This window comes from Pristiophorus japonicus, chromosome 8 (genome assembly GCF_044704955.1).
Source record: "Pristiophorus japonicus isolate sPriJap1 chromosome 8, sPriJap1.hap1, whole genome shotgun sequence".
Taxonomy (NCBI): domain Eukaryota; kingdom Metazoa; phylum Chordata; class Chondrichthyes; family Pristiophoridae; genus Pristiophorus; species Pristiophorus japonicus.
The window spans coordinates 206,486,872-206,509,513 of NC_091984.1; the positions used below are offsets into that span (position 1 = coordinate 206,486,872).

Consider the following 22,642-nt stretch of genomic DNA (forward strand, 5'->3'; position numbering starts at 1 on the left):
CCTTCTTTCCCTCCCCCCCCCCCTCCCTTCTTTCCCTCCCCCCCCCCCTCCCTTCTTCCCCTCCCCCCCCCTCCCTTCTTCCCCCCCCCCCTCCCTCCCCCCCCTCCCTCCCCCCCCCTCCCTCCCCCCCTCCCTCCTTCTCCCTCCTCCCCCCCCCGCTTCCTCCCCCCCCCCCCCCCGCTTCCTCTTCCCCCCCCTCCCTTGCTGTGAGGAATCAATCATCTCTATATGTCTCTTCATTGTACATCAAGATTTCATTACGATTATAAAGAGGTTCTGCTGAATCCAATAAGATGTTTAAAATAAGATTAAAGTTAGAATATTGAAAACATTTTGGTGATGTTCTGATTTAAAACATTACCTGGCCTTTATAAGCAACAAATATTGTAGAATCCTTACCCCTTTGGCTAACACAATGAAAATATCAATGAAAAACAACTGAGTTCAGCAGTGTAGAGCATACCTTCTTTTGTTATGAATTTCAATTGGCTTAACTACAACAGATTTTATAAAAATTGAAAGCTGCTGTAGACTAAGCAAGCTTTAAAGATCAAAATTATGTGGGATGAATGATCAAACAAATACTTACAAATGAATAACTGAGTAGAATATTTCGGAGTGTCTTAATACAAAGAGATGTGAACTATATACAGTAGACCCCTCAAAACGCTGGAGAAGAACCACCAGCACTGCCTCCGCAAGATCCTGCAAATCTATGGGCAGGATAGACACACCATCGACAGTGTACTCACTCAGGCCAACATTCCCAGCATCGAAGCATTGACCACGCCCGATCAGCTCCGTTGGGCGGGCCACATCGTCCACAAGCCCGACAAGAGACTCCCAAAGCTAACGCTCTACGCGGAGCTTTGACACAGCAAGTGAGCCCCAGGTGGGCAGAGGAAACACTTCAAGCCTCCTTGATAAAGTGCAACATCCTGGAAATCCCTGGCCCATGACCGCCCAAAATGGAAGAGCATCCAAGAGGACGCTGAGCACCTCAAGTCCCATTGCCGAGAACAAGCAGAAACCAAGCTTAGACAGTGGAAGGAGCGTGCGTCAACCAGGCTCCCCACCCACCCACCCTTTCCCTCAACCACCGTCTGCCCAACCTGTAACAGAAACTGTAGGTCCTGCATTGGACTCCTTAATCACCTGAGAACTCACTTTTAGAGTGGACTCCGAGTGACTGCCCAATAACACAAAGGAGCTTTGAAAGTATAAATCTATCACTATACTCACTGATCTGTACCTGGCTCATTAATTTTAATCCTGTAAAATGATTATGACATAAGATCATCATTCTTCCTGTGCCATTAAGGCAAATAAGGTATTAAGTCTTGTGTTATGTAGAATTTCTCTTGGTCGACATCTAGCCCTTTTTCCCTCGTGGCTTCAATTTTCATGTCTTCTTCGGAATACTTGTCAGGTATTCACAAAATGTGACCGATATAGTCCATCTTCTCCTGCGGACTGATGTTTAGTGGTGATGATATCTGTTCCCTGAAGTACACATTCATTTGTCACATAGTCAAGGGCATCCAGACTGGAAGCTGTTGAGTTTCTTTTCGATGAATATATGGGACATATTGTAGACGATTGATACTTGGCAAGTGAGTTAACTTATTATGCAGTCTTCCTCAAACAGAAAAATGCTCTTTTCTGGATATTTTTGAGCAATAATGTTGACATTGCTATTGGTGAAACTAATTAGCAAACTAAGTAATTGAAATGATCACAACCTATTGAGCAGTTTTGTTTGTAAATGCATTTCAGGTCTGTTTAAATAGATAAAAGTAAACAACTGGATAGGTCAGTATGGATTAAAGATGTACGTGTAGGTCATGTGAAAGAAGATTCAGTAGCTAAAGTGATGAAGGGGTTTTCTTTCTTGTTTTTTAATTTAATTTCCTCTGCTTTTAATACTTGGTTCTCCAAAGACTTAATTGAGATTGGTAATTTACCATATTGGAAAAGGAAGAGTCTGCATCCTGCTATATTTGGCACATTGACCGAGTACACATCTTAATATATTTTAAAAAGACTATACAAGCTGTTAAGTTCGTGAAATAATATTAGTTGTTATAAGCCAGAAAAGGATTGGTGAACTTTTTGAAGTATAACAACTTTGTTTACTAATTTGAAATATCTCTTTAGTTTTAGGGGCAACTGAAAAGAGAACTTTGCCTTTACCTGTTCTTGCTGCTCTCTGGCCATAGCATCGATGTTACCAGCCTGCAGCTAAGAATGCTATGCTGATAAGCTTGGATACATAAGAATCCCTCTCCGAGATGCTCATTGATAAGAACTGTTCAAAGAAATGTGGCCCTCTGTGATAGCAAAAAAAAAAATTTAAATAACTTAAGTTTCATCTCAGTTATTCTCGCATCCCGTCATGAATTATGTTTATTTATTTGAAAGCAAATCAGACTGCTGATGAAATTGTCGTGTTAAACAAGGCTTACCTTTGTATCTTTTAAGATTGCTGCTGCGTCTGCCTCAAGCAAATATAATCCATATACATTGGGAATAGTTTGTGACAAACTAGTTCACTGAATCATTTACAGTTATGTAGCATTTAAATCTACCTTCATTTGAAATATGTTTCATTTAACAATTTTACAGAAAAATAATTCAGGTACAGTAAAGGTGTTCAAGGCACAGGGAAAAGTGATCGGTTGAAATATCCTCTGATTTCCCTTTAAAGCCAGTTTTGGTGCTGTAGCAATTTCAGGAAATACAAAGACAGTTCTGCTTATTGCATTGGCCATCCATTTGGAAATTGTATGATTCAATGCAAAACTTATTTTTGAATAACTGTAAATTTAGAATATATTATAAGGAGCAGCTAAGAGGTTGGGGTGTTATTAGCTGTTTTTCTTCTTGCTAGAGAGTATGAAGATTGTAAAAGTATTCAGCTTTAACTTTTTTTTATAAATTATTTCTACATTTGATCTGAGCCTAATAAACCAAATTTATTATAGAACCTGGTTGGTTGTGTAACTAATGGTTCTGTCTGTCAGTCATAAAGTTACTCTGATGTAATATGACAGACAGACCAAATGCCATATGTAGTTATATAAACTACATAATGAAGTTCTAAATTAAGTATATTTTTCTCCTAAAATTCATTCAAACTAATTTTGGTCTCAGTTGAAAATCTGAACCCTTCAAAACAGACTCTTATTTTCTTTCAGAAACTTGACCTAAAAATGATCTACTTATTTCTTTAAAAACTAAAATATTGGCTAGAGCAACAATGTGTCAGCTTGGTAACACTCCCCTCTGCAGCAGAAGGTTGTGGATTCAAGTCCTATTCCTGGACTTCAACACAGATAATCGAGGCTACCATTTCAGTGCACTACTAAGATAATGCTATATTGCCGAAGGGACTGTCCTTTAGATATAACGTTAAACTGAGAATCCCTTTACCTATTTCACTAGTTCAGCTGGATATTCAAGACTCCATGACATTATTTGAAGAAGAGCATTCTGATGGTCTAGCCAACATTCCTCTGCAATAGATTGATCAGCTATTCATCTTATTGCCGTTTGAGATTTTGCTTATGCAAAATAGACTGCCATATTTGCCTTCATAATAGTAACCATACTTCAAAGCAATTTGTTGTATGTGAAGTGCTTGGGGACATTTGAGACATGACGAGGCACTATATCAAAACAAGCTCATTCTTTCTTTGCCCTCTTGGGCACTGACCATTTTTGACTCTTGCTTATTATCTTCTGACTTCAGACAGAACTCCCATAGCTCCTCCATTAATACTTACTTTACCCTTGACAACTCTTCAGGTAAGGTATTGTGTACTACTGTTCTAGCGCATCTCATGTTTCTTGACCGGATATTTTTCTGTTGTAGAATTTTTTTGTCTTTCAATTTTGTTGATACTATGATCAGTACAACTTGTCACTCTTGTTTGTTCTAATATGCAAGATTCCACTACTTTGCTATATAGCTTTGCAGAACCATTAATAATGAATCATTAATAATAAACCATGGCAGGAGACTTTAGAATGTGAACTAGCAGCTAGAATCTTTGGGACAAGATGAACTCGAGAAAGAACAAGTTGCTTAAAAAGCAGCTGAATTTAGAAATCCAACAGAACAAAGTGCTGGAATTACACTGCACGTCCACCATGCATCTGAAAAGACAGAAGACTAATTCACCATTTCCAAAGAATTGTTTCTATAGTTTACAATGCAGAACAGGGCCATTCAGCCCATCATATAAGTAGTGGATCTTTGCTGGAGCAATGCAAAACTAATGTGTTCTACTATAGCTCTGTATCTTCCTGTTTCAAATATCCAATTTTCCTTTAAATTGGAACAGTCTCTGCCTTAAACACTGTGACAAAGCAGTCCATGCTAGAACAGCCCACTGCGTAAAGAAATTTCTAATCTCTGTGATAATTTATGACCCCATGTTCTGATCCCCAAGCAGAGGAAACAGCTTTCCCATATTCAGTCAATCAAAACCCTTCAGTGGAATCGGTCCCAGTATCTCAAGTCTCTCCTCATAACTACTTTCCCATCACTGACATCATCCTGGTGAATCTACATTGTATATGCTCTATGGCTTTAATATCTTTTCTATAATAGGGCACCCTAAACTGCACACAGTATGAACTGTGGCATAACCAATATTTTGCACAGATTTATAATCTTTCCTCTTGTACGCTACCATAAAATCCAAAATGCTGTTGGCCTATTTCATGGCTATATCTACCCAGACTCCCACTTTCAGATCATCAAATTGAAACCCTAGGTTTCTCTGCTCATCTTTCCACTGAATGAGAACTCTTATGCCTAGTTTTACTCCTCAAAATGTGTTGCATCACACTTATCCACAATATATTGCATCTGGCATATCGGTCATTCTGAAGTCTTTTATAGTCCACCTGTTTGCCAATCCCTCTTTGTCTCTTTCACAAATTTTGAGATTGTGTTTCCTCTGCCCAAGTCTGAAACATCCATATATACTAGAGCAAATGTGTATCAAATTGATCCCTAGAATCCAAGCAACACTCCTTTAACCTGTTTCCTGTCCATTCCATGCCGTTACATTTTCTGTTGTACTATGTCTGAATTTTTTCAACAAGCCTCTTCTCAGATACCTGAAAATCCATATACACTGCATTTCCTTTATCCAGTCATCTCTTCCAAAAAAAAACACAAATTGGTCAAACATGACTTACTTTACCAAATCCATGCCATTGGTCCTTTATTAATTCATGCATTTCTAAATGCTCCCTAATTTGATCTTGAATTATGGATTAAGAGTTTTCCCACAACTGACATTAGATGGTCTATAGTTATTTGGTTTATCCTTCTTGAACAAACATTGGCTACTCTTCAGTCCCATGGCACAACTTGCATATGAGGCCAGGGCCCAGTGCCTCTTTCACCTTGAATTTTGCTCATTTTTCTTTACAGCAAATTCCTTTCATACAGTTTGTAACAATTGTTCCATCTCCTTCTCTATATACCTACATTCTCATGTCTATCACCATTTGTAAAAACCTAATGCAAAATATTTAATATTTATCTCCTCCATATCTTTATTCTACACACTTACACTCCTTCCTTCATCCCTGAGCCTTTCCAGGTGGAGACTTCTTTCAAAACCAGAAAAAAGAGCCCCCTTAAATGAACTGACCAAACCATTGGGGAAGGGTAACACGGGTAAGAGTTAAGATGTATTAAAGAGTACTACTGTTAATTAGAAGTGCCTCAGGATATGAAAAAATGAATAAGATGGCTTCAAAGTAGAATGGGTAAATTATTATAGTTTTGTGTATACAAAACATGAGTACTGGTATCACCAGGCAAACTAAACCATCACAGATCAGAAAGACTAGACAACTTCTTAAAAAGCACTTGCCAAACTAGTGATGGCTTCATTCATCTCTTGGCAGCCAGCTTTTAAAAGAAAATACAGAAACATGCAGGAAAGTGTTTGTCCCACTGGAAACAACTCAGATTATACTGGGAAATTGAGAATTTCAGATACAAAACCAGGTCATACCAATCTGAGACATAGTAAATTGGATCACCAACTATTTCAGCAAACTCTTGTGCGTCCCCTCCTTCTCCCCACAGTGTCTTTAGCCACCTAGATCCTGCTGTCTGAAATTCCCTCCACCTCCCTCAAGATCCTCCTTAAAGCCCACCTCTGACCAAGCTTTGGGTCACTTCTCCTTTTGACTTGGTGTCTGTTTTCCTTGCACCGAATGAAGCATCTTGGGACATTGTCAAAAGTACTACATAAATGCAAGATGTTCATTTTAATCCTTTCCAAGTAGAAGGAACGATATATTTTCTGACCTCCTGGCTGGTTACGCTTACTGTGTTCCTCTAATCGAGGGTATACTTAATTCTTAAGTCTTAAAGTAAAAATTACAAGACCAGCACCATTTTCTATTTTTTTTTTAAAAAGAACATTTACATGTAGCAAACCTATTGCCAATTATCAAGTGTAAGTGACTATTACTCTGACACTCATGTACATGTAACCTTATGAAATTTACTCACCTGGATAATGAGGAATAAAGCTTTTGTTGCAATGACTGCTGTACATGTAAACATTTACTGTGCAAAACTCTTCAGTATACACAAGTGTGCTTTTATTCTGTTGGGTAGCTTCTTTCCAACTTAAAGTGTGGGTCCCTAAGAATGGTTTAATATATATTAAAGATAGCTGCTATATCCTACACATGAAAACACACAGTTCATCCGAGCCATACACAGCAAATCAGAGCTGAGAGAACTAGAGCTGAACCAAATATGGATTCAGCAAATGTAATTTCTGGGACTGAGCACTCTGATATGTAGCTAAACATAACATCTTCAACATACTGGATTCTTACAACTTTTCTGGTTAACTGATCAATAAAGTCTTACAAAACTGCCAATATTCTATAGTATACAACTTTTTTTAATGTATTACTGCTGCACAGCAGTTATGACTTATAAATATTGTATTCAATTCTTTATACCACTAGTTAAATCTGGGATTTGGATAGTTCTTAATTTTAATACTTCAAAATATAAATAGGTTTGTTTGAACATTACAGAAGTCTGTCAGCAACTGCCATTTAACGAATGACTTCAATCAGGCCTATTTGATTTCCAATATTTTTATTTGTTCTTTTTCATAAAGAAAAGAATTGAGATCAATTTTGCTAAAATACATAATGCTGGCTAAATCCCCGTTAAAGCCTTGGTAATCAACAATGTTTCAATTAACTATTTTGGTTCCATACAGCTTAGAAAAGTGTGTTAAATAGCAGAAAAATTATCTTGTTATATAAACAACTACCTACATATGGTAGCATTCAGATACCAGTTACAGGAGAGAAATACCAACACTTTGTTAATACTATGGTTGTGCGAGCAGCATCAGACGATTATGTACCTATATCTGACCCATAACATGCAATGTGATAAGAGTAGTTGCTGGAAGTCAGGGAGGGTCCAGCTTTGAAATATCATGAACAGTAGGCTTACTTTGTGTAACTTCTGTACTGAACACCGCTTCGGCACCAAATATTGCAAACGTATTTATGAGCACCAGCCATTAAACAATTGCATAAGTAGAAGCTTTCAAGTAAATGATACTGCACCAAGCATTGTTAATTTTCTTAAATTTTTTTTTTTTTAAAAACACTCTTCAGAATGACTGTACTTTTATTATATTCAAACCCAGTATAAAATCATACGAAACAAGGCAAAAACTTTGTACATCTTGCTGCACGACATGTCAATGATGTTTCTCGTTTGTTGCACATATCATATGTAATATTTGAGATGATATTAATGCCCTGGTGCTGAAAGGCTCTTGTTCATGAACTGCTTCTTTATAAAGCACGTCCACCACTAGAAAGACAAAAACAATAGATTATGAAGAATCTCTGATGTGCCGTTCTGTCTAGTTTAAATTGTAGCACCTGCAACCATGAACAATATATTTTCAGAATGGCTTGAGGGGGGAGGGGGGGGGGGAATGCATCTAATGAATATTTTTCCCCCCCATTACAAGCCCCTTTTTTAAGTAATTATGTATAAAACATAAAGCACCTATGTTTGAACATGTTGCAAGACAGTAACAATGGGACTGGGTGACAATCGGTTAACACTCTGCCCTTTAACCCAAGTGCATATCCAGCTAATAATTATAAAATCAAAGTGCATCATTTGTAAGGGCACTACTTGAAATAAAATACTTTTAGAAGGTCTCAACACATTTCCTGCACATGCATGTCCACAGCATGAAAAGAACATTTTTTTTAAAACCCACAAGACAGCAGGAAATAGAAAAGTTCACACTGGTACAGTAGCTGTTGCTCTACAGCAAGTCCCATTGATAATGGCAGAGTAGAAAGCACTTTACCCTCCAGCTTATTCCCAAAAATGGTACATCATGATCAGTACAAAAATATACCAAAAAAAAAGTCTCTCAAATAAGTAAGATGCTTCTCACAAAGATTAAAACAGTAAAATAACATTCACAAAAAAATATAATCGCAGGTGCTGGTTTAAAAAAAAAAAGGACTGGATGGAATCCTATTGGGAAAGGGATACAGGACTGAGTTCCAGAGGAAAACTGATGGGAGGTTTGTAAGAGTAGGCTAGATGAACCAATCGTTTTCTCGTGCCTAGACAAAATGTTTCTGAATGGTATATTGAAGGTGTCAAACTCTCCAAAAATAATTTGAGAGACAGAAATAGGACACTTAAAAAAAATCTCAACAGTTCATAATCATCCTATACTTGGTAATATTCTGATAAAGCAATATAAAGACAAATTATTTGCCCCAAAATTCCCCATGGTTCTTTTAAACCACTTCACTGCATTAACACTTTTGACCGACATAACCACTTTCAGAAAGAACAGCTTTCAGCTTAGTTTGAGTACTGCATGTATTCAGGAAACAGATGTCTCCTGTTAAAAATAAGCCATCAAATCACCAGAGAAATCATTTACCATATCACCACACACAGTAACTCTGCACAAAAATTCAAAGCAAATCGACAAATGCCTTTCAAGAAAAAGCTGAAAACTGAAGTAAATTTAAAGATTAGTGAATAAGTAACTCAATTTAATAAACTGCTTCTGAGAGGACAAGTGGAGCTATATCATGGACAGTTTTTGGTAATTACTTTTCTATGGTTAAGTTTTATACATTATTCATGGAGGCATACTTGAAAACAAGTAGATGCTTATAAACTAGCTTGAATGAGAAGCACAGCAGTATTACTGGATGATACGATCTAGTCTAAAACCATCTTGCCCTATTATATTGCTTTCCACCACCAGTGGGCATCACAGGACGTGATTTGTCTCAACAATAATGAGACTGAAATCACTATACACTACTCGTATGCATTTTTAGTTGATTGGACCACCTGTTTTGTTTTAGTGGCGCCCTCATCCCAGGAGAGGATGCAGAGATATTTGCCTCGGTGGCATTGGACCAGTCCAATGTCACTCCATTGGCCCAAATAAAACAGCCCTGTATTATATTAACAGTAATGTCCAGGCAGGAGAAAATGATTGCTCATAGCCTCCTACAAATCTCCCATCAGTTTTCTTCTGGAACTCAGTCCTGTATCTCTTTCCCCAATAGGATTTCATCCAGTCCTTTTTTAAAACCATCACCCATGTGTAAACTTTGTGTGAACGTTAATTTACTGTTTTAAGATTTTTGTGAGAAGCAACTTTAAACCACAGTCCTATTATAGTCACGACTACAACGTCTTACCTTGCTGGGTTTATCAGTCTGTTGATCAAACACCTTTTCACAAAGTCTCAGTCCAGTCTCTTGCCTGATCTGCTGCAAATAACCCCTCATCATCTCTGAAAAGGTAGCCAGAATTTATAGGATCATGAACAACTGATTCTCAGGACATACATTATAAAATTGTATCCTGCTACCAAATCTCAATTTGCAATTTGATAATTAGACATCTCACCATCATTCAAGACAAAACAATTAAAATTCATAAATCTTCCAAAGTTAGAAGCAAAGGATTTGTTTTAGAAGGAAGACTTGCATTTATATAGAGCCTTTTCGTGACCACCGGACATCTCAAAGCGCTTTGCAGCTAATAAAGTACTTTTGGAGGTTAGTCACTGTTGTAATGTGGGAAACGCAGCAGCCAATTTGCGCACAGCAAGCTCCCACAAACAGCAAAATTACGTTACATGTAAAGAGGACATACATTCAATTCACAAAATAAATATTCAGAATTATATTCTGCACAAAAATAGTGGCTTTGCATACTGGACTACAAACATCACACCATGAAATGGAAGGACACAGGTTTAAGTTTCCACCAAAACACTGAGCTCCCAATCTCAGTCATACAGCTGCACAGTGATAGTGGACAGAGAAATGTCCTCAAAGAACTGAGAAAAATTACAGCAGAAGTTGTTACAAACCCCACTCCTACATCCCACTGGCCATTTTCAAAGCATCTCTGGCAGAATGTTTTGAGGATGTTTCCAGTAGAGTGGACAAGAGAGAACCAGTTGATGTGGTATATTTGGACTTTCAGAAGGCTTTCGACAAGGTCCCACACAAAAGAGATTAATGTGCAAAGTTAAAGCACATGGGATTGGGGGTAGTGTGCTGACATGGATTGAGAACTGGTTGTCAGACAGGAAGCAAAGAGTAGGAGTAAATGGGTACTTTTCAGAATGGCAGGCAGTGACTAGTGGGGTACCGCAAGGTTCTGTGCTGGGGCCCCAGCTGTTTACACTGTATATTAATGATTTAGATGAGGGGATTAAATGTAGTATCTCCAAATTTGCAGATGACACTAAGTTGGGTGGCAGTGTGAGCTGCGAGGAGGATGCTATGAGGCTGCAGAGTGATTTGGATAGGTTAGGTGAGTGGGCAAATGCATGGCAGATGAAGTATAATCTGGATAAATGTGAGGTTATCCACTTTGGTGGTAAAAACAGAGACAGACTATTATCTGAATGGTGACAGATTAGGAAAAGGGGAGGTGCAACGAGACCTGGGTGTCATGGTACATCAGTCATTGAAGGTTGGCATGCAGGTACAGCAGGCGGTTAAGAAAGCAAATGGCATGTTGGCCTTCATTGCGAGGGGATTTGAGTACAGGGGCAGGGAGGTGTTGCTACAGTTGTACAGGGCCTTGGCGAGGCCACACCTGGAGTATTGTGTACAGTTTTGGTCTCCTAACTTGAGGAAGGACATTCTTGCTATTGAGGGAGTGCAGCGAAGGTTCACCAGACTGATTCCCGGGATGGCGGGACTGACATATCAATAAAGACTGGATCAACTGGGCTTGTATTCACTGGAGTTCAGAAGAATGAGAGGGGATCTCATAGAAACGTTTAAAATTCTGACGGGTTTAGACAGGTTAGATGCAGGAAGAATGTTCCCAATGTTGGGGAAGTCCAGAACCAAGGGTCACAGTCTAAGGATAAGGGGTAAGCCATTTAGGACCGAGATGAGGAGAAACTTCTTCACCCAGAGTGGTGAACCTGTGGAATTCTCTACCACAGAAAGTTGTTGAGGCCAATTCTCTAAATATATTCAAAAAGGAGTTAAATGTAGTCCCTATGACTAGGAGGATCAAGGGGTACGGCGAGAAAGCAGGAATGGGGTACTGAAGTTGCATGTTCAGCCATGAACTCATTGAATGGCGGTGCAGGCTAGAAGGGCTGAATGGCCTACTCCTGCACCTATTTTCTATGTTTCTATGTAGAAGCATGGAAGCAGATTGGGCACCTTTTCCTCAATCAGAGATAGTGCACAACATGAAGTGACCAATGTGAAGAGCAGCAAGAGAAATTGAAGAAGGAATCACCCCCTCAAACAAAAACCACAATTTTAATTCAATGTCTTAAATATTTTGGAATTATAAATGTAGAACTAAACTTTAATTAGCATAAAATGCTACTTGTGACAGAGGCATAATATATTCATTCTGCAACTTTTGTTTAAAAAAAAATCTCAAGTAGCTAAAATACTCTGACTAAACACATTACATACCAATTTCCTGTCCTTCAAAAAAAATACAACTTATATAAATTTAAGAATGCTGCTTCCTCATACCATCTTCCTGCTTGTGTCCAGGTTTCGCATACATAGCGTTGAGGGGAAATCCTGGCTCTCCAGGAATGGGAAAGTTAGTTATCCCCAAGGTATACATTTCCTTCTCTCCTTGATTTTTGGAGTTGCACTATGTAAGAAAAGAAAAAAAAATGGATTTATATAAGCGCCTTTCACAACCACCGGATGTCCTAAAGTACTTTACAGACAATGAAGTACTTTTGAAGTGTAGTCACTGTTGTAATGTAGGAAACGCAGCAGATAATTTGCACACAGCAAGTTCCCACAAACAGCAATGTGATAATGACCAGATAATGTGTTTTAGTGATGTCGATTGAGGGATAAATATTGGATAGGACACCAGGGATAACTTCCGTGCTCTACCTCGAAATAGACAAACGGGGCCTCGGTTTAACGTCTCATCTGAAAAACGCTCCTCCAACTGGGCAGCACTGGAGTGTCAGCCTCTGTTTTGGTGCTCAAGTCTCTGGAGTGGGACTTGAACCCACAATCTTCTGATTCAGAGGCGAGAGTGCTACTCACTGAACCACAGCTGACAAAAAATGATCACTCAGATCCTAAAATAATCCAGAAGCATGTAAGGGATGAAATACACCATACTACTTTACGAAACATAGAAAACTGTTCAGTAACTTCACAACTCAGAGAGAGATACAGCAGTAGCAGTCTAAATAGCAATGAGTTCCTGGATTTCTTCTATTGTCCTACTACATTTGTAACAGCTTTTTGAGCGAATCCCTACTGTAACAGAAACATTCTAACCACCACTCTGCCTGACTGAAATCACTTCTTGACTAACTATGAAGCATTACTCAGATCACACACAGGATGGAATTATCTCATGTGGCACTACAGAAGCCTGGAGCTAGACTGCCTGCCAACCCTCACAGCTGACAAGAGCAGAGCAATAAAAGTTAGTGTATCAGCATTTCCCCTTACCTTTTGTAATTTTTTGAGGCATTCAGTGATGTAGAGGGTGATATAAATCAAGGTTCTGTCAGCTTCATTCTGCAAATAAAAACACGTTAGTTGAACATTCTAGAGTGCAGCATTAAAATGTAGGAACATAGGAACAGGAGTAAGCCCTTCAGCCCCTCGAGCCTGTTCCACCATTCAATTAGACCATGGCTGATCTGTTCCTTCTTCCGTAATCCTTAATGCCCTTGTCTAACACAAATCTATCAATCGCAGTTTTAAAATCATTTTACTGGCCTTGCCTCAACAGCTTTTTTGGAGAGGGGAAAGTGAGTAGGGCACAGTATTGCAGGCAAAACTTACTTTTAAAATTATTCCCATTAAAACATAAGCGGCGGCATCTCATCATACCTGTTAAAGAGGAAGTCCCAAGTAACTGTACTCATTTTAATATGAAAGTGTTTAAGATTAAGCAAAGTAATGTCTGCTAGCCAGATCCCCAAGGAGACTTATCAGCACTCAAAGTGTAAACAAAATCGAAGAAGATTTTTTGTAAGTTTTTAAAAAAGAATAATTGAGGGAGACTCCCTCTAAGGAATGTATAACAGATTACTAGCTTCACCGTATTATGGTTTTATATCCCTATACTTAATAGGCTTGTTAATGTGTTTCTTTTTGAAAAGTATTTTTCCCCCTTTTTCTCAATCCCTACACACTAGAGGGCAGGCAGAGAATCTGCTCCAAGTGTTGCATCAATGCAACTCATGGATCAGTTAACAGGATGTGCACATGAATGATGCATGATGACTATCCTTCTGATCTTCCTGCTCCTTAGGACATCCAGTTGGCTCCTCCCTATAGTGGTACGGCTGATATCAGGAATTCACTGAAAAGCAGCAGATGCAAATCCATATCCCACTATTTTATGCCAAAGTAATCTCACTGATATACTTTCTGCAGTGCATTATTCCCTTCAATGCGTATCAGATATGACAGTCTCCATTTTTTTTAATAAATTCTTCAAAATATGACAAAATCATAGACCAAAAACTTACCTTTATTTCATAGTTTTTGAAGAAAACATTTGCCTTAAAATAGTAGATTGCTTCATCAATTACATCAGTGTCTTTGGCTGGAAGAAAAAATTATTGGTACTTCAATAATCAAATCGCATACTTAAATCCTTAAAACACATGACATTTCCTATTCTGTCCTCCCCAATCAGGAGATACACTTGACTAGTCAAGTAAGACATTCCAATAGTCAATGAACTCTCTTCTGCAGGCAACCTGGTCTAAACGAGAAAAGCTTGTCCTCTTAGAGAATGCTCAGGGTGAACAGATCACACAAAACTAGGATTCGTAGTCTGGTCTCCGTAGTTGAATTGCCTCTAAGCAAACTGATATTTTCTTAACTGCTGCAAACTACACAATTTTAGCACATATTATATTTGACTAAGAATGTGAAGTGACAGTCTCTACATAGGTTGATAGACCACCAGGTGACTTGTGAGTGATACAAGACTAGAACCTCCTCAAGCTCATTTCATTCTCTAAACATGATCACAACTAATAAACTCACCTTCCGAGTGAAGCTTGAAAGTATAATTTACTAATAATTGCATTTTCCCTAACCACCCTCTCCATTCTCTCAAACTCTCTCTACCCAGGAGGAAGGTAGGTCAGCATCTACTGCCAGGCCTCTGCTAATATCACTTGTAAATAGCTACTAGGTCTGAGTCACAAAAGGTGACTTGCCTTATAGTATTACAAATGTTTTACCTCAGCATCTCTCCAGGGAACTCAACCGAGATTCACTATTGTAAGTACAAATTAAATTTGCATTCAACAACTCCAATGGAGTGTTGTCCAATACATTTGCCACTGGCCACACCTGGCTAATTAGGAATCCAGATGTGGCTAACTGCATTTCTGATTAATAACAAATGAGTAATAGACACTGTCGTTGGGCATGGGATCTCAATACCCATATTGACACAGTGTATGAATCTGTACTTTAACCTTTTTATGCATTTGTTGGTAAAATGGCAAAAAGAAAAGCAGTGTATGCAAGTGTTTGTTGATTGTTGGGAGTCCTTTATTACCTTGGCTGCTCAATGATGGTAGACAGTGAATAAGTAAATAAATGTGAAGTACATTTCTTTCTATTGTGTGTAAGGGGTTTTATGCATGTGGCTAAAACTGTGTCACTGCAGCCACTCCTGTGGCTAGTCAGTAATTTCTATCGTGGCAACACTGCTCTAGTGCAACATGTCAATTTATAAACTATTGCACATCACTTAGCTCCCTAGCACCAAGATTCTCTTGAAAAATCATTAACTACAGTTTTTAATTGAAAAACTAACATTTAAATGGATAAAAGCATTATATATATTATTTATAAAAAATACATCTCAAAACTTACTTTCTTTGGCAGCTGGTCCTTTAAATTGGGTCCTAAGTGGCAATAATGCCATGTTTCCAATTAGTTTTACATCAGTGTCCATGAGGGTTGAATGATAAGCCTAAGGGAGAGAAATAAAACAATCAGAAATACTCTCCCTTTCCATCATTCACTTCAACTTGAATGCTCATGTTAAAAACATTTCCAAATTAGACTTTGCGATTTTTTTCTTTGTGACTGGGTAAGGTCAGCACTTTCAGACTGCATCTTCTAGTAAAATGAATAAGAACGTAAGAAATGGAGCAGGAGTAGGCCACTTGAGCCTGCTCCGCCATTCAATGAGACCACGGCTGATCTTCTCCCTCAACTCCGCTTTCCTGCATTGTCCCCATATCCCTTGATATCCAAAAATCTATCGGTCTCAGTTTTAAAAATACTCAAAGACTGAGCCACCACAGCCTTCTGGGGTAGAGAATTCTAAAGATTCATCATCCTCTTGAGTGAAGAAGTTTCTCCTCATCTCAGTCCTAAATGGCCGACCCCTTATTCTGAGATTGTGACCCCTGATTCCAGACTCCCCAGCCAGGGGAAACATCCTCCCTGCATCTACCCTGTAAGAATTTTGTATGTTCCAATTAGATCACATCTCATTCTTCTAAACTCTATGGAGAATAGGCATAGTTTACTTAATCTCTCCTCATAGGACAATACCCCCCATCCCAGGAATCAGTCGGATGAACCTTTGTTGCACTCCCTCTATGGCAAGTATATCCTTGCTTAAGGTATGGAGACCAAAACTGTACACAATACTCCAGGTGCGGTCTCACCAGGGCCCTATATAATTGCAATAAGATGTCTTTACTCTTATACTCAAATCTTCTTGGAATAAAGGCCAACATACCATTTGCTTTCTTAATTGCTTGCTGTACTTTCAGTGATTCTTGTATAAGGACACCCAGGGTCCTCTGAACAACAACATTTCCCAATCTCTCACCATTTAAAAAATGCTCTACTTTTCTATTTTTCCTGCCGAAGTGGATAACTTCACATTTCTCCCCATTATATTCCATTTGCCATGTTTTTGCCCACTCACTTAGCCTGTCTATATCCCCTTGAAGCCTCTTTGCATCCTGCTCGCAACTTACATTCCCACCTAGCTTTGTATCATGGGCAAACTTGGATATATTACATTTGGTCCCCTCATCCAAATCATTGACATAGAATGTGAATAGGTGGGGCCCAAGCACCGATCCTTGCAGCACCCCACTAGTTATAGCCTGTCAACCCAAAAATGACCCTCTTTATTCCCACACTCCGTTTTTTGTCCATTAATCAATTCTCAATCCATGCTAGTATATTACTCCCAATCCCAGGAGCCCTAATTTTGTTTAATAACCTCTTGTGTGGTACCTTATCGAATGCATTCTTAAAATCCAAATACACCACATCCACTGGTCCCCCCTTATCTATTCTACTAGTTACAACCTCAAAAAACCTCAGATTTATTAAACACGATTTCCCTTTCATAAATCCGTGTTGGCTCTGCCCAATCCCATTATTATTTTCTAAGTGCCCTGTTACCACATCCTTAATAATAGATTCGAGCAAATTCCCTATGACTGATGTCAGGCTAACTGCTCTGTAGTTCCCCATATTCTTTCTCCCTCCTTTCTTAAATAGCGGGGTTACATTAGCTACCTTCCAATCTGCGGGAACCATTCTAGAATCTATGGAATTTTGGAAGATGACAATCAATGCATCCACCATCTCTATAGCCACCTCTTTCAAAATCCTAGGTTGTAGGCCATCAGGTCCAGGGGATTTATCAGCTTTCAGCCCATTAATTTCTCCAGTACTATTTTTCTTACTGATAATTTCTTTCAGTTCCTTATTCTCATGAGACCCTTGGTTCTCCGCTATTTCCAGGATGTTTTTTGTGTCTTTTTCCATGAAGATAGACACAAAGTATTTGTATAATTTCTCTACCATTTTCTTGTTCCCCGTTATAATTTCTCCTGTCTCAGCCTGTAAGAGACCCACATTTACTTTCACTAATCTTTTCCTTTTTACATACCTACAGAAGCTTTTACTGTCTGTTTTTTATGTTTCTCGCTAGTTTACTCATTCTATTTTCCCTTTTATCAATTTCTTGGTCCTCCTTTGCTAAATTCTAAAATCCCCCCCAATCCTTAGGCTTACTGCTCTTTTTGGCAACATTATAAGCCTCTTCCTTTGATCTACCACTATCTTTAACTTCTCGTTAGTCACAGTTGGACTAGAATGTAGGCTGCCCAATGAATGTCAACCATTAGATTACATTACAGAGCTCAAATCATTCATTTCAGAGCGCTAAACACGATATTTTCCCTACAAATAAAGTTTTTGGGACATAAAAAACAAAAATAACTTTTTTTAACCTTGCTTAGGCCTTATTGGCCTACTTCCTGATCTCTCACATTCCATTTCATCATTTCTTTTACACTGCACTGCCACGAATTAACATCAATTCAGTGCGAGTTAAAAACACTCCGACATACAAACGTTTTAAAAAAAATATATATATATTTGTTAGGCAAACTTACCGGCATTTTAGAAACTGCAACGGAGCAAGCTCTGGAGATAAACGGAGTCTGCGCCTGTCAGTGTCAGCGCTTCCGCCTGTCCCACCCTGTCGGGAGCGAGTACGGCGAACGCCACTCTCACGTGACACAAGAGGTCAGGATACGCTGTGGCTGCGCAGTAAAGGTTTTCTTATGCTGTTAGGCTGCGCCATCGCGTTTAAGCATCACGTGTGAAGATATCGCTTTTACTGCATATAAAGTGCAGCAATACAACTCATCACAGCACCCCTGAGCTTAGGAGGGAAGGTTTCGCCGGACCTGTGCTGGAATATTGTAGGAGGATAAGATTGTGTTTAGCTGAGGTCATCATGATCATCATAGGCAGTCCCTCAAAATCGAGGAACATTGGTGACAAGAACACGGATGAGCTTCACTCAACCATGGCTACTCTGGGCTCGTTAAAGGATTTTACGGTGGGCAATGATTGGGAGGCCTTTAGGGAAAGGCTCAAGTACTACTTTACAACAAATGACCTGATTTTGTGGTGGGGGGGTGGGGGGGGGACATGGACGCACTGAGAGAAAAGCGTACGGCGATATTGCTTTCCAGTTGTGATGAGGTTTACTGTCTTGTCAGGGATTTGCTGGCACCCGCGAGCGCCAGGGACAAGTCCTATGAGGAGCTGATTGAAACTGAAGGCGAGCATCCTCATGGCCAGGCACAAATTCTACCATCACTGCAGATCTGAGGGCCAGGATGTCACCAAATATGCTGCGGACCTCAGGAGACTCGCGGTGCCGTGTGATTTTGGCACACACCTTGATGAGGCGTTGCGAGACGTTTTTGTTCTGGGGATTGGCCATGAGGGTCTCCTTCACAAGCTGCTATCCACTGAACCCACAGTCACTCTGAAGCAAGCCATCACCATCAGCCGGGCATTTATGACCTCGACTTGCAGCACCAAGCAGATGATCCACACAGTCTTGAACCCGGCAGGCACTGTCCACAGGACAGCGCCTGCCACGGACAAAACTGCAGAACGTGGCTCTGCCCAGGGCAGAGAGCACGGACCTCGGGGTCCTGGAACTCAGAGTCCGCCAAGGGAGGCTAATCGAGTAGCACCATGCAGGCGCTGCGGAGGAAGCCATGGGGCTCACCGGTCAGGTTTGCGGAGTATACGTGCAATGCCTGCCACACAAAAGGCCACCTTCAGCGTATGTGCAAAAGAAACCTGACTCACTGTGTGGCTGAGGAGATGGTAAAAGATCCCAGCGAGGAGCAGGCAGAAGAAGATGAGGCCTTTGGACTGTATACGTGTACCGACGATTCGGCCCCAGTGATTATGGAAGTCAAGATTAACGGAGTCCCAGTGAGTATGGAAGTGGACACGGGGTCGAGTCAGTCGTTGATGAGTCAGGAAACTTTTGATAAATTGTGGGTCAACCCAGCTGCACGACCCAAGCTGGTGCCGGTCACGGCGAAGCTGCGTACCTACACCAGGGAACTGATACCTGTTCTTGGCAGAGCGGATGTGCAGGTATCTCACGGGGGTGAGACGCACGGTTTACCTTTGTGGATCATTGCAGGCGATGGGCCGACGCTACTCGGCAGGAGTTGGATGGGGAAGGTCCGTGGGAGCTGGGAAGACTTCATTCCTCCACAGACCGCTGTCCCCCGGGTTCCCAAAGAGCAGTGCCGACCGAGCTGGAGGAGAAAGAAGCAGTTCATCGGCAGTCTCAATCCCCACACAGATGAGCAGACCCGGGAGAGCAGTTTTATAAGTACGGGCCGATCGCTGAGGTGCGAGCCGGCGGGGCGCTGCAGGCGATGAACGGGAAATCCACCGATGGCCGGCAAGTCCGGGGGGCCCACTCGAAGAAAAAGTCGGACGGCGGTCGCGGCTGCGGTGGTGGCGGCTACGGCGGCTGCAGGAGAGGCAGAAATTACGGGGACAACGACAGGAGCAGAGGCTACAACGGCAGCGGAGGCTACGGCGGCGGCCGATGTGACTCGGGAGAGCACGATTACTCGGGCGGGTACAAGAGCCAGAGCGGCGGATACGGCAGCAATTACGGAGGCCGCTCTCACAGGGACTATGACTGATCAATTCCAAAGAACCACTTCTGCCGGAGTCAAGATCAAATTGTTCTTGGCTGTTTTTCTTCTTTTCTTTCTTCTTATTCCTTCTATTCCTTCTTTAAACTCCATCCACAACTGCACGAAGAGAGCAAAACGTCACGCCAGCGAGCTTAAGATGGTGGCGAGCCTCGTGGCAGCAGAGCCCTGCAGAGAAAGGCAAGCAGAGCAACTAAAATGGTGGCGCCCAGTGGAAGCCTCTTGGAAAACACAAAATGGCGTCTTAAAAGGGAAATGTACCCGGGAGTCTTAAAAGGGTCTTACCAAAAGAGACTTTTGTAAGGCAAGAGGGAATCTAAATGAGCAATGTGATTGTAGGATGACGGATTTATGATGAGTTAATGTTTTAATGCTGAATGGTTACTGTGTTGAAAATAATGGATAGGAATTACGAAAAGAGTTAATACCACGAGGTACAAGTAAAAGGATAATGGATCCGTGACTAATGCGATTTTCGATTTATGTGCTTCATGCTATGGTTCAGCGGCTGCAGGTGAGCCGCTAAGGCGACTACTTTCTGAGAACAGAGGCAACGCACTAGTTGCGATACCTTGTCTCAGCGCAGCCCATTACCTCGGGCAAAAAGGGGCAGTATACCACCACCGTACCTCACCCAGAGGAGCTGGGATTAAATAACTGTTCACTGTACCTGCAACCTTTTGACATAACATCTGTACCACATATATGTACCATACAAATGTACTGTCTATGTATACCTGCTTTCTGTTGGAGGTTATGCTCGTGTACTTCATCCCCCATGTAAGGACTGCAAACACCACGTGCTTGCACCGGATCGCAAGCATAATCTCCACATGGGAGAGAAGAGGGAAGTGGATGGTCATGGACTCACACTCACAAATTGACCAGGACGAACAAGGCCGAGGTTACCGGCAATGGCTTTTGGAACTGGGGGGAGTGAAATGTTATGTATTGTCCAGGTACATTAAATGTATAAGTACAATGGTGTGCCACAGAGGGCGCTGTGGTGGGAGACCTGGAAAGTACCTGCAAGACAGAGTATAAAAGGCTGCCCACCACACCCGAGAGGCACTCTAGAGTTGAACAATAAAGGACTAAGGTCACAGCAGTTTCTACAACACCAGAGTCAGTAATTTGAGTGCTACATACATTACAATAAGAACATAAGAAATAGAAGCAGGAGTAGGCCATTACAGCTCCTCGAGCCTGCTCCGCCATTCAATAAGATCATGGCTGATCTGATCATGGACTCGGGTCCACTTCCCACCTGCTCCCCATAACCCCTTATCGTTTAAGAAACACTCTATTTCTGTCTTAAATGTATTCAATGTCCCAGCTTCCACAGCTCTCTGAGGCAGCGAATTCCACAGATTTACAACCCTCAGAGAAGAAATTTCTCCTCATCTCGATTTTAAATGGGTGGTCCCTTATTCTAAGATCATGCCCTCTAGTTCTAGTCTCCCCCATCAGTGGAAACATCTCTGTATCCACCTTGTCAAGCCCCCTCATAATCTTATATGTTTTGATAAGATCACCTCTCATTGTTCTGAATTCCAATGAGTAGAGGCCCAACCTACTCAACCTTTCCTCATAAGTCAACCCCTTCATCCCCGGAATTAACCTAGTGAACCTTCTCTAAACTGCCTCCAAAGCAAGTATATCCTTTCATAAATATGGAAACCAAAACTGCACGCAATATTCCAGGTGTGGCCTCACCAATACTTTATATAGCTGTAGCAAAACTTCCCTGCTTTTATACGCCATCCCCTTTGCAATAAAGGCCAAGATACCATTGGCCTTCCTGATCATTTGTACCTGCATACTATCCTTTTGTGTTTCATGCACAAGTACCCCCACAAGTGCTGCTGTACTGCGGCACTTTGCAATCTTTCTCCATTTAAATAATAACTTGCTCTTTGATTTTTTCTGCCAAAGTGCATGACCTCATACTTTCCAACATTATACTCCATCTGCCAAATTTTTGTCCATTCACTTAGCCTTATGTCCTTTTGCAAATTTTTTGTGTCCTCACACATTGCTTTTCCTCCCATCTTTGTATCGTCAGCAAACTTGGCTACGTTACACTCAATCCCTTCTTCCAAGTCGTTAATATAGATTGTAAATAGTTGGGGTCCCAGCACTGATCCCTGTGGCACTCCACTAGTTACTGGTTGCGAACCAGAGAATTAACCATTTATCCCGACTCTCTGTTCTCTGTTAATTAGCCAATCCTCTATCCATGCTAATATATTACCCCCAATCTCATGAACTTTTATCTTGTGCAGTAACCTTTTATGTGGCACCTTGTCAAATGCCTTCTGGAAGTCCAAATACACCACATCCACTGGTTCCCCTTTATCCACCCGGTTCATCACATCCTCAAAGAACTCCAGCAAATTTGTCAAACAAGACTTCCCCATCATAAATTCATGCTGACTCTGCCTGACCAAATTTTGCTTTTCCAAATGTCCTGCTACTGCTTCTTTAATAATGGACTCCAAAATGTTCCCAACCACAGATGTTAA

General features: G+C 40.7%; 2 protein-coding genes across 2 annotated transcripts in view; one reads left to right on the top strand and one right to left on the bottom strand.

Moving 5' to 3' along the window:
• Window positions 1-3,524, top strand: part of ube2g1b (ubiquitin-conjugating enzyme E2G 1b (UBC7 homolog, yeast)) — an 11,761-nt gene extending 8,237 nt beyond the window's left edge. Inside the window, exon 4 of the mRNA XM_070888334.1 lies at window positions 3,445-3,524. Coding sequence (XP_070744435.1) covers window positions 3,445-3,524 — 80 coding nt within the window. The remainder of the gene's footprint in view (window positions 1-3,444) is intronic.
• Window positions 3,525-7,644: 4,120 nt separating this feature from the next.
• arpc3 (actin related protein 2/3 complex, subunit 3) lies at window positions 7,645-18,130 on the bottom strand. Its single transcript, XM_070887841.1, has 7 exons — window positions 18,024-18,130; window positions 15,463-15,562; window positions 14,094-14,170; window positions 13,063-13,131; window positions 12,106-12,232; window positions 9,778-9,872; window positions 7,645-7,891 (listed from the first exon to the last, which is right to left on the bottom strand). The coding sequence occupies exons 1-7, from the start codon at window positions 18,027-18,029 to the stop codon at window positions 7,829-7,831; spliced, it is 537 nt and encodes a 178-aa protein (XP_070743942.1). The 5' UTR covers window positions 18,030-18,130; the 3' UTR covers window positions 7,645-7,828.
• Window positions 18,131-22,642: the final 4,512 nt, after the last annotated feature.

Excerpts from the sequence above, each read along its gene's own strand:
- arpc3 (XM_070887841.1), bottom strand. Across the intron at positions 13,132-14,093 it reads TCAAAAACTATGAAATAAAG|AATGAAGCTGACAGAACCTT; the intron begins GTAAGTTTTTGG and ends TTTTATTTGCAG. Across the intron at positions 12,233-13,062 it reads GCCTCAAAAAATTACAAAAG|TGCAACTCCAAAAATCAAGG; the intron begins GTAAGGGGAAAT and ends TTTCTTACATAG.